Source organism: Megachile rotundata, chromosome 11, assembly GCF_050947335.1.
Source record: "Megachile rotundata isolate GNS110a chromosome 11, iyMegRotu1, whole genome shotgun sequence".
In the NCBI taxonomy this organism is placed as follows: domain Eukaryota; kingdom Metazoa; phylum Arthropoda; class Insecta; order Hymenoptera; family Megachilidae; genus Megachile; species Megachile rotundata.
This window is the reverse complement of record NC_134993.1, coordinates 17,234,641-17,244,751: the sequence shown is the minus strand read 5'-3', so window position 1 is coordinate 17,244,751 and position 10,111 is coordinate 17,234,641. Positions and strand designations below refer to the sequence as shown.

Genomic DNA, 10,111 nt, shown 5'->3' with positions numbered 1-10,111 from the left:
TAAAAATCGATGAAAATAATCGATGTTTGGTAAATTAGTTTGAAAACGATTGATCTACTGAAGATTGTAACGCCAGCGCCATCTAGCGGAGAAAGATTAGGAGTTACTTCTGGTAGCAGGATCGCAAAAAAGTGACGGAGGTGTACGGAGCAAAAGGTAATCCGCACAGCGGCGTGCATGTGCAATAAACTATCATTACTAGGTGTATTTTTTAACCGACTTCGAAAAAGGAGGAGGTTACTCAATTCGATCAGTATATTTTTTTTTTTTTTTTTTTTTGTATAATGTGGGTACACAAAAAAATTAATTACTCATTTTCTGAAAATGATTTCTGCATTTTTACAATTGAAGAATGATCAGTGATTCATTAACTATTATAACGATTTTCTCGCTTTTGTAAAAATTATAAAAATGATTGCAAAATATTGTTAGTAACTACATATATACGATTGTATCCCTTACTATGTATCACAATTATAAATTAATTGTATGTCATTGCAACAGTAGGAAAATATATTCTAATAATTTATGCAAAGCATTTTTTGTTGCTTGCTCTTTGGTTCTACCTATACCACATTGAAATATAACAGGATGAGTATCTAATTTAAGTCCAATTAAAGAATCGCCATTAATTGTGTTAAAACTTATTTCTTCTATTGTAGTTTTGAATGCTCTATAAATAATAACTTTCAAAGTGTCCGAGTCTACGGAAAAAGATGTATTGTACACCTTACTTAAAGAATTTTTATCTTTCATGGAAATGTTGTAACATAAATCTCTTAATACTTCAACGTAATCATTAATTTTTATGCGAGGTTTAAACAGAACAGGTTTTTTTCTTATTTGACCGTAAGTTGCTATTATCTTTTGTTCCTGCAATTTGTCATACTTAGGTTCATCTACAGAGACTTTCATAAATTGTACATTCAGATTATCCATATCTGATGTTTTTGTATTAAATTTGACATTTGAACATGGCTTGTTCTCTAAATTCTCTAAAACCTTTTTAGCTGCTTGGTGTTTAGCTGCTTGTTTTGTATTTGCACATCCTTCTTGACGTATGGAATCTATGGCGCAACTTACTGTAAACATTGGCAAATGTGATGGTCCAGTCATGCCAACATTTTCGTAAACAGGAGAAGATAGATTGTGTCCTTGGCAGTACTCCTATAAACAAATATTGTTTTTCTGTTAATACAACTTTACAGTTACACGATACTATAACAGAAATAATATTTTAAAACTTACATTCAAAAGGCCTACATAATTCATAAATTTTGTTGTATCCGAATCAGATGAATTTACTGAACATACATCGTTTGTTATCACAGAATTATTTAATTTAAAATCTGTTTTCATGTTTGGGATTGATAACAATATTTTTTCTGGAATTTCATTCGACAACAGCAATAATGATAGCATCTTTTTAGCTGCATTTTGTTTAGCTTCTTTTTTATTATCCGCTGTTCCCTCAGCACTATAATTCCGCCATGAAACTTTAGTAGTAAATTGATTTCGATGCGTTCCAATTACTGATGATATTTCTATATACACAGGTAAAGTGCCAAGTTTCATAGAAATATCTTGCAACATCACTACAGGGGTTTTACTCATTTTTTTTTAATTTATACGAAAGAATAATTATTAGAAGAATTATTTTGAAATCTTTCTAATTATTAATTATGTCTGAACGATATTCTAATAGATCCAAACTACTGAAACTATAAAGAATGTTGAAATAAAATTAGTCTTTTCATACAATATGTACCATTGTACATTTAATAAAAAATATGTTAAATACGCAACTACTTACTATTTACAAATTATATTATGCTGCTCAATCTTTATTATATTTTAATTACTGATCAACTAAAAAGAGCCACGTAGACTATAGTGAATTTATGCAAACATATAACTAACTAAGAATAGGATATGAATAGGATTCCCCTTATAGTTTAGTTATTTATTCTCTTCAAAAGAAGAGGGCGTCTGAGCCCCGTAGGGGCTCACTATGCCCAGTTCCCCTTATTAGTAGGGTTGCATCTCTATTCTATGGCTTTATCATATGGTAATCCTTACTCTTTGGCCTTATCATGGATACATATAAGGTCTGGAAACTTCTGTATAAAATAACTATATAACGTTGCAATGAGTTTTATGCGAAGACCTGGCTATAATTTTATGATACCCCAATCTAATTATAATGTATTCTTCTCGATTGATTTATTTAAATTATCTGACTTGCCATCACACAGGTTCGAACAATTCATAAACTCCATATTTAACGCCATCTTCACGTAAATGGAGAAAACGATAAACTGCACTAAAGTAAACTCGATGTGAAAAAGAACTGATGGCAATCCTAGCCTTACTCTAATCAATATGAATGGTGAAAGATTTCTTTAAAACGCTTTTTAAATCGAAAGAAACTGTTTTTACATATATAAGATAATATTATTATCGACTAATACGTATATATTGAATTTTTATGTCGTACAAAGTTTTTGATTACGTTAGCTGTAAAATCTAGTGACCTTTTTCAAGTCAAATTTTTAGTCCAGCAGAGTTCTATCTTCTAAACTTTTTCATTTTCCATGCATGTCGACGATGGTCGCAGTCGGCTTCTTCTATTCGTTTTTGGAGCTGCGTAATCTCGTGTCGACTGAATGATTCTGGAGCAGTTTAAAGTCTATTATTTTCATTATTTTATATCAGTACTTACCGAAAACGGAGTATTAGAATTATTAAGCATCCATCGACGAAGGTAAATTTTTTTAGAGATATTAAACATGTAGAGAAATAATGCTGATATTTTATCGACAAAATAGCAATGGCTGCAATGCGACGTTGATCGTTTCTTCCCTTTCTTGAAATGCGTCGTACGATCGTACAAAATTTAATAATGTTTAAGTTAATTAGATACTTGATTTCATCGAGTATTGGTTTTTAGAGTATAAGAATATATTGTGGTAATATAGACATATGTTTTGTATTACATGTCATTCAGTGATCTCTTTATATAACATAACCTGCCAGGAGCACTGATTACACATGTTCAATGAATGTACTTTCTTTCTTTTTGGTTGGTACCAGATTATAGAAAAATGGAACAAGATTCAAGACGTAAAGGACCAAGAAGTCCTAGCGCGGATTCAGAGGATTCGTCTCATAGGAGAAGATCGAGGAAATACGATCGATCTCCATCTCCAAGACGAAGTAGATACAGGCGATCGCGTTCCCGGGATAGAAGATCACGTTCAAGTTCACGAGATAGAAGAAGAAAAGAATCCAGCCGTTCGCAGCAAGAATGGAAACAGGCTACTTCTCAGTCTCAGACTTCTACTCCTAATCCAGCTAATCCTGGTGGCTATGTGCCACCGGTACACAATCAGTATCAAGTACAGCTTAAGAATATATAAGAAATAATTATTTAAATGTTACAAACAACGTATAATTAATTTCGTTGAACTTTATTCAACAGGCACCACCGCCTCCGAACACCAGTCAACCGCCACCACCTTTATCGGCTTACAACCAAGGATACGGCACCTATAACTACAACTATGGACAGAGCTATGACTATAGTTACCAACAACCTACCGGTTATCGCAGTGTAAGTTTAATAAAAGAAATGGTATTCGACGAATGATTGTATGTCGTATGAAATTGATAGCCTTGGTTTACGGTAACTACGATTGTATCGTGATCAAGGCAATGCGATGAAATTTCATCGTTTATGAGTACATTTTGGATTATCACCCGTTGACGCATTTAATCGTATTTAATGAGTCTGCGAGAATAATAGAGAAAACATCGTACAAACCTTCCATATGTTTTTGATAGTACTTCATATTATTATTCATTTTCGGGGGATGAACTTTATGTTCTTTTGCATCGCGAAATATTGTGAATCCCCTCGTAAGTATAACGTTCGCGTTGTTTATTTTATTGGCATCGACATTGGAAACCAGTATTATTGACCAGATGATTCGTCTTCAAGAATCTTCCGTGTATTATCCAAAGTTCTGATTTGAGTATGGACAATTAAAGGTAAGGTTTAATAAAAGTAATGTTTGAGTATTTGACATCAAGCGTATGTTTATTTTGTTAGGATTATCCACCACCGAACTGGCAAGGGAACCAGGTATCTTATAATAATCAGCAACCACCACCACCTCCTACGTTAACATCCCAACAAGAATCATCCAGACAAGTGGACAGTGGTTCTTCTGGATTGGTATCGTCCTTGGCAAGACCAGAGGATGCCAGAAAAGAAGGTACATTTCTTAATTTATTTTCGGTAACTTTTACGTCTGAAATTCGAAATTTGACATATGAAATACGAAAATTTCTACATCGAATCAGTCTTAAGATATCTTCAATCGTTGAATGCCTAGCAGCAATCGCAGCTGAAGTAAAACAGCAAAAAGCGACACTGGCTAAACAACGCGAGGAATATGTTAAGAAGTCTGCTACGTTGCAACGCGAGCTGGAAATTTTACGTCAACAGTGCGATGAAATTGGTAAAGAGGGTGGACGGGAGAATAATCGTATTATAAAAGAAAATCAAAAGTTGCAGGTAAATAAGCGCAATGCGATGAAAATATCTGTCTCGGATAGTTTTATGTTTCGTTACGCTTCAATTCTTCCTTTCTTTTTTTTTTTCTCTCTTTTTCTATTTACAGATTGAAATACAAAACAAAATGAAATCGATACACAATGTTATCGACATGCTTACCGGAATTATAGGAGATAAAGCTACGGTAGACGATCTTAAAAGCAAGTTTAAATTAGAAATTAACAAGCGTTCACGGAGTCCTAAAGAAGATTTTCCGAAAGGAAAGTCTGAATCACCTGATAGATCATCGGCATCCGATTCCGACAAGGAGTCCAAAATCGAACGTGACGCGAAAGAGCGAAGGTCTCCCGAAGATTCTAAACCTATGTACAATTTTGTACATTATGATCCAGAAATGCATTGGTGTAAAGTCTGCGATATATTTCCTAAAACGGCAAAGGAATATTTGAATCATCTGCATAGCAATGAGCACAAAGAAGCTTGTTTAGTAAGTTGCCAATTATGATAGTAAAGCCGTAGTAAAAGAACTTCAGATTTGGTATAGGTACTTTCAATGATTAAACGTAGAAATTCCTAATTGAAGATCGTTTCCATAAATAATATTTACAATCATTAGAACAGGAAGCAGAAAACTGTAACTGATTATTGATTTACATTGTGAGAGAACAAACGGATTCGGTTAACACTATATTTCTAATTTGAACTATATTTATGTAAGGATGATATATTACGATAACGATCGACATGCAGGTACTTGGTACATAGCGTGATTGATGTGCCATAACAATGTCTGTTAAAAAAGTACCACCGAGTATTCGTACAATTTGTAGAAAACACTGTCGTTAACGTTATATTCCCTATAATAGGAACGCAAGATAGTTGATATGCCATGGCATGAGCGGAATGGAGAAGGAACGGAAAAGGAAGTGCCCTTTTATCCTGGACTGCCAACGAAAAGAACACCTATCAAAGGTATGGTTCATTTCAGTGGATAATTACTAATAGAATACAATTCCGTAGCTTGTGCACAGACACTGTGGTGTCCGGTATGTATTGAAGAGATCTACGGCTATGGTTTGCTAAAAAATTTGTCTGCCATAACGTACGTAATATTAACTCGTACAGTCAAATTACGTACGGAACGAAAGTTATATTCCGAACATTCTTTTCCTCCAAATTTTTCGAAATAATTCGCATTCGATCGTATTATATTTCTTTCTCTCTCTCTCTCTCTCTCTCTCTCTTCCCCTCCCTTTCTCTCTCTCTCTCTCTCTCTCTCTCTCTCTTTCCCCGTGAAACGGAAGCATCGTATGGTTTTTTGATCGACGGGGCAATATATTTCTGTTTTAATTTCTGAAACATGCTTGTTCGCGTCACATTATAAGCAGCAAATTTTGTAGCGGCTATGTAAACACCGTAAAGATGCACTGGATTTTAAATGGACTCTCGAGGAGCACGCTTTCGAGCGATTTCAGATATTATCTATTTCAGCTTCTATAAACTCGAAACTATTTAAAATTATTCTTCGCAAGTGTAGTATCGTTCGTCGATTGGTCGCACGTAGCTCTATTTACGGTCAAGAATGAACATACGAAGATTTTTATTAATGTGAAAAATGTATCTATATAAATCAACGTTTATAATAATGATGGTGCGTGTATAAAATACAAATAATGTATATAGTTATACGAAATGTGTACAATGTGGCTAATTCGCTCGTGTTACTTATTTCACTCAACGTATTTGTTATATTTACGAATACGTTCATGGCATATATTATAAATCGAGATATTCTTGTAAGACGTACTGTAAATGCCGTAACTTTTCTAAGTATACACGTACGCTTTGGTACGTGTATATAATTATAATAGTTGAGATATCGATCGAAAGTAAAGTGCAAAAAAGAAAGAAAGAAAGAAAGAAAGAAAGAAGGGCGACAATTGCAGTACGTACGGAAAGAAATGTTACAGTTACACTTTATGTAATTTATACTTTTTTACTTTACGTGTATGATCACTGTGGTATATCTGTACAAATAAAGTTTCAGTTTTTCCGCCCTTTCCTTTCTTCTTCTAGCGATCGACGCGGGATCAGTGAAGAGTATTTAATGTTATCGGACATTTGTTGAGCATCTTTTAATATATTATTTTTGTTTTCAGTGACATGAATGTGTCGTGGCAGAATATAAGGTCATTCTTTATGAACTTAAATTGTTTATCATTTTCAAAGCTTAAGTAATGCTAAATGTTCAATTATTTGATTATAGGTCTGCAGTTCTTCAGTGCTGCGACGGCATGGTATTGTAAGCTTTGCGATTCCTGGATCGGTGATCTTCATTGCGCGAGCTTGCACTTGAAATCCAAACAACATTCAGAGAATTATTCTGTAAGTTTACCGCTGGAATTCTTCGTTCGTTTTGCGTAACAATTTCGAACTTATCGTTTCGTTATTTATTCTCTTGTAGCATTTCGTTGACCAAAATCCTCATTGGGAAACTGATTGGATGGCAGATCGCGAGAAAGCTTTCTCGGAGGAGAAGCACAAACAGATACAAATGGAACTACAGAAACACAAAGACGACGATCCACCGCCAAAAAAGAAGTCGAAGAAAAGCAAAAAGAAATCGAAGAAATCTAAGAAACGAAGAAATAGAAGCAGCGGTAGCGACAGTTCCAGCGAATCCGAAAATTCTGACACCGATTCTGATCAGGACATGTCCAAGAGCATTCGTGTCGCTATGCGCAATAAAATGAAAGCTTCGACTCAAGCGATCCTCAACGAGGAAATAGATTATCATCGGATAAAACTGAAAGGTCATTGGTCGAAAATGGCCCAGCATTTGAATCAACCTCCTACTCCGGAACCGCAAGCGGTGGAAACCGACGACAGACAGTTGTTAAATTCGATTAGAGATAAATTAAAGGCAAAGCAGGAGGAGGAAATGAAATCCATCAGTAATCGAAGATTGAGTCAAGAAAAAACGATCGAAGAAGAAGAGGAAGAAGAACAGGAGCAAACTTCTTTCTCCAATAAGGTTAAAGCGGAGAGTTTAGAAGCTTGGGGACCAAAGGAACCACCGAAACCTTTTTGGATAAAGAAAGAGGAAGAAAAATCGCAACCAATTGCCAATAAACCGATCGAGCTTCCAAAGCCCGAGGAAATGCCTAAACCACACATGGGATTTTGGACGAAACAGCAAGTTAACATGACCGTTAAACCGCCGGAAAGTTGCAAATCGATGGAAAAGGAAGACGAAAGAGAACGCGAGAACGAGAGATACAAAGACGATCGCGATAGAAAGTACGAAAGACGAGAGGATAAATACGAACGCTACAATAGATACGAAAGAAGACGTGGTCGAGATAGAGATAGGGATCGGGACCGAGATAGGGATAGGGACAGGGACAGGGATAGGGACAGGGATAGGGATAGAGATAGGGACCGAGACAGAGATAGGGATTACTATGAGGATCGGAGGAAACGAGACAGTAACGATTCTCCGCGACGCGAAAGGAGCTGGCGCGATAGTCCGAAAAGAAGTTACGACAAGTACGGCAAAGACAGACGGGACGACAATTCGTCCAATGACGAGTCTAAATTCGAAAAGAAAACAAACGAATCCGCGTCGAAATCCAAGAAGGGCAGTATACCGAGTAAAAAGTCCGCGCCGCAAGTATCTAAAGGCAAGTTACCTTTCATTGGTAGGTTACCATTGTTTAAGAAGAAAGCGGAAGAACCGAAATTGCCTGAAAAGGATATTACCCCTCTTCCTTACCAGCAAAGTAAATTCGAGGATACGCCTAAAGTTCCCAATGAAATTATCAATCCACCAGGTGTGGTGCATATTACAAAACTTGCTACCCCGGTTAACCTTGGTAACAGTAGTACTAACAATGCTAACAATAACAGTAACAATAATAGCAGCTCTACCAGTAGTCTACCGGTTCAGAACAGTAAAACTCAGTCGATGAAGATATTAGTTGCTCCACCTCCACCTGTGTTAAATGAAACTAAACCGACGCAGCAAGTAGTCGACATGGAAATTGAAGATCAATCCGAGGAGACGGTGATAGAGGAACCGATAATAGAGCAGCAGAAACAAACGCAGGGTGTGTCTAAATTACCACTGCCTCCTCACCCTCCACCGCCATTAAATAGACCACCACCATCTTTCTCGGCTCAGCAATCGCAACAACAGCAACAACCTCAACAACAGTCTGTTCAGAGTAGACCACAGTTCCCTACGAATCGACCACCTCCGCCGTTTTTGTCCAATCCACCGCCGTTCGTTCAAAATCAACCACGATTTCCTCCTCATCAACCGGTACGTCCACCGGTACAGAGTCATCCGCCTTACATGACAAATCCACCACCACAGATGCCCACTGTTCCTCCTTTCGTTCAGAATCATCAGAATCCACCACCACCTCCGTTACCGGCCGTGGAAGGTGCAACACCAGACATCTCTGAAATACCAGAGCCTACAGAGAAACGAACTGATCCTAGCATTCCTTTACCTGACGACTTGCAAGAAGCTCTGAATATTATTTTCCCCAAAGAAGAAACTGAGACCAAGCAGCAAAACAGTCAAGAAAGTAATATCATGTATTCATCTATGTATAGTATGTTAGGCTGCGTTGGTTATGGGCCAGAATACATGGATCAGCCACCGCCAGAGATCACGCAAGCGGAAAGTGAAGTGGATACTCAGCCTGGACCAGACGATTTAAAGATGTTAGGCATTGACGAAGGAGATACTATACTGTGAAATTTTTTTTATAGAACACTTGTTGACTAAACTTCTCCCATTTGATAAGATTCACTGTATATCTGATCGTTTCTTTATCTTTTCCTTCGAAATGGTTATTGTTCATGAAAGTTGATTAATTGCAAATCGACGATACGTATCTCTCGATGTAAAATTCATATACTACACATGTTCGAAATGAACCTTATGTAAATTAAGAACAATTATATAAGCTAGTATTTTAAATAGGCAATAGTAAATGTTTCTCTTTCGTTTGTTGATAACGAATCAATTGATACTAGAGCGTTCTTTCAATAAAAAGAAAACAAGAGGAAAAAGAAAAAAAAATACGGTCGGAAATATATTATAAAATATTTACTATTTTTTATCGGATATACTGTTTTCATCTGAGTTCGTTCGAAAAGAATAGGAGGATATTTTTAAGATATGCGTGCAGCAAGTTAAAGTTGATAATATTATAAAATTACTTTCCACTATACGTGCATTGTTGCATAGTTCAAATTTAAATTTTCACTAAAATGCGAGATTTCGACGAATGATTTGTGTATAAAGGTATTATAATTTGAAACATTGGTACTTTAGACATGTAAGGAAAGCTTTAGTTTTTATGACACATTTATTTTGAACGCCGATACGAACGCTATATAAACACGATGTTTTAACAAGTTTCTAATTGTAAATTTGATTTAATAATATTATTGCATCAATAAATGACGGAGTCGTGTAAAATGAGAGTTAACACTATCAAACAAAAGGATGAGAAA

General features: G+C 36.0%; 2 protein-coding genes across 7 annotated transcripts; one reads left to right on the top strand and one right to left on the bottom strand.

Moving 5' to 3' along the window:
• Positions 1 to 134: 134 nt before the first annotated feature.
• LOC100883381 (uncharacterized) lies at positions 135 to 10,081 on the top strand. 3 transcript variants are annotated; one of them, XM_012295908.2, is made up of 9 exons: positions 135 to 156; positions 3,094 to 3,398; positions 3,482 to 3,613; positions 4,112 to 4,277; positions 4,398 to 4,579; positions 4,686 to 5,066; positions 5,446 to 5,551; positions 6,846 to 6,964; positions 7,044 to 10,081. In XM_012295908.2, exons 2-9 carry the CDS (start codon positions 3,105 to 3,107, stop codon positions 9,345 to 9,347), a joined length of 3,684 nt encoding a protein of 1,227 aa, XP_012151298.2. In that variant the 5' UTR covers positions 135 to 156; positions 3,094 to 3,104; the 3' UTR covers positions 9,348 to 10,081. The 3 variants fall into 3 exon arrangements, with proteins under 3 accessions (XP_012151298.2, XP_003707784.2, XP_012151300.2); XM_003707736.3 differs by lacking the exon at positions 135 to 156 and adding an exon at positions 2,572 to 2,764; XM_012295910.2 differs by lacking the exon at positions 135 to 156 and adding an exon at positions 2,573 to 2,764 and having other exon boundaries at positions 4,401 to 4,579.
• On the bottom strand, positions 315 to 2,306 carry LOC100883715 (interferon-inducible double-stranded RNA-dependent protein kinase activator A homolog). Of its 4 annotated transcripts, none has more exons than XM_012295905.2 (3): positions 2,246 to 2,306; positions 1,249 to 1,544; positions 315 to 1,167 (listed from the first exon to the last, which is right to left on the bottom strand). In XM_012295905.2, the coding sequence occupies exons 1-3, from the start codon at positions 2,289 to 2,291 to the stop codon at positions 493 to 495; spliced, it is 1,017 nt and encodes a 338-aa protein (XP_012151295.1). In that variant the 5' UTR covers positions 2,292 to 2,306; the 3' UTR covers positions 315 to 492. The 4 variants fall into 4 exon arrangements, with proteins under 4 accessions (XP_012151295.1, XP_012151294.1, XP_012151296.1 ...); XM_012295904.2 differs by lacking the exon at positions 2,246 to 2,306 and adding an exon at positions 1,814 to 2,239 and having other exon boundaries at positions 1,249 to 1,721; XM_012295906.2 differs by lacking the exon at positions 2,246 to 2,306 and adding an exon at positions 1,814 to 2,239.
• Positions 10,082 to 10,111: the final 30 nt, after the last annotated feature.

Coding starts and splice junctions, on each gene's coding strand:
- LOC100883715 (XM_012295904.2), bottom strand. CDS start 1,614: ATGAGTAAAACCCCTGTAGTGATGTTGCAAGATATTTCTATGAAACTT. Junction 1,168..1,248: donor ATTATGTAGGCCTTTTGAAT/GTAAGTTTTAAA, acceptor ATTTGTTTATAG/GAGTACTGCCAAGGACACAA.
- LOC100883381 (XM_012295908.2), top strand. CDS start 3,105: ATGGAACAAGATTCAAGACGTAAAGGACCAAGAAGTCCTAGCGCGGAT. Junction 4,580..4,685: donor AAGAAAATCAAAAGTTGCAG/GTAAATAAGCGC, acceptor TTCTATTTACAG/ATTGAAATACAAAACAAAAT. Junction 6,965..7,043: donor AACATTCAGAGAATTATTCT/GTAAGTTTACCG, acceptor ATTCTCTTGTAG/CATTTCGTTGACCAAAATCC.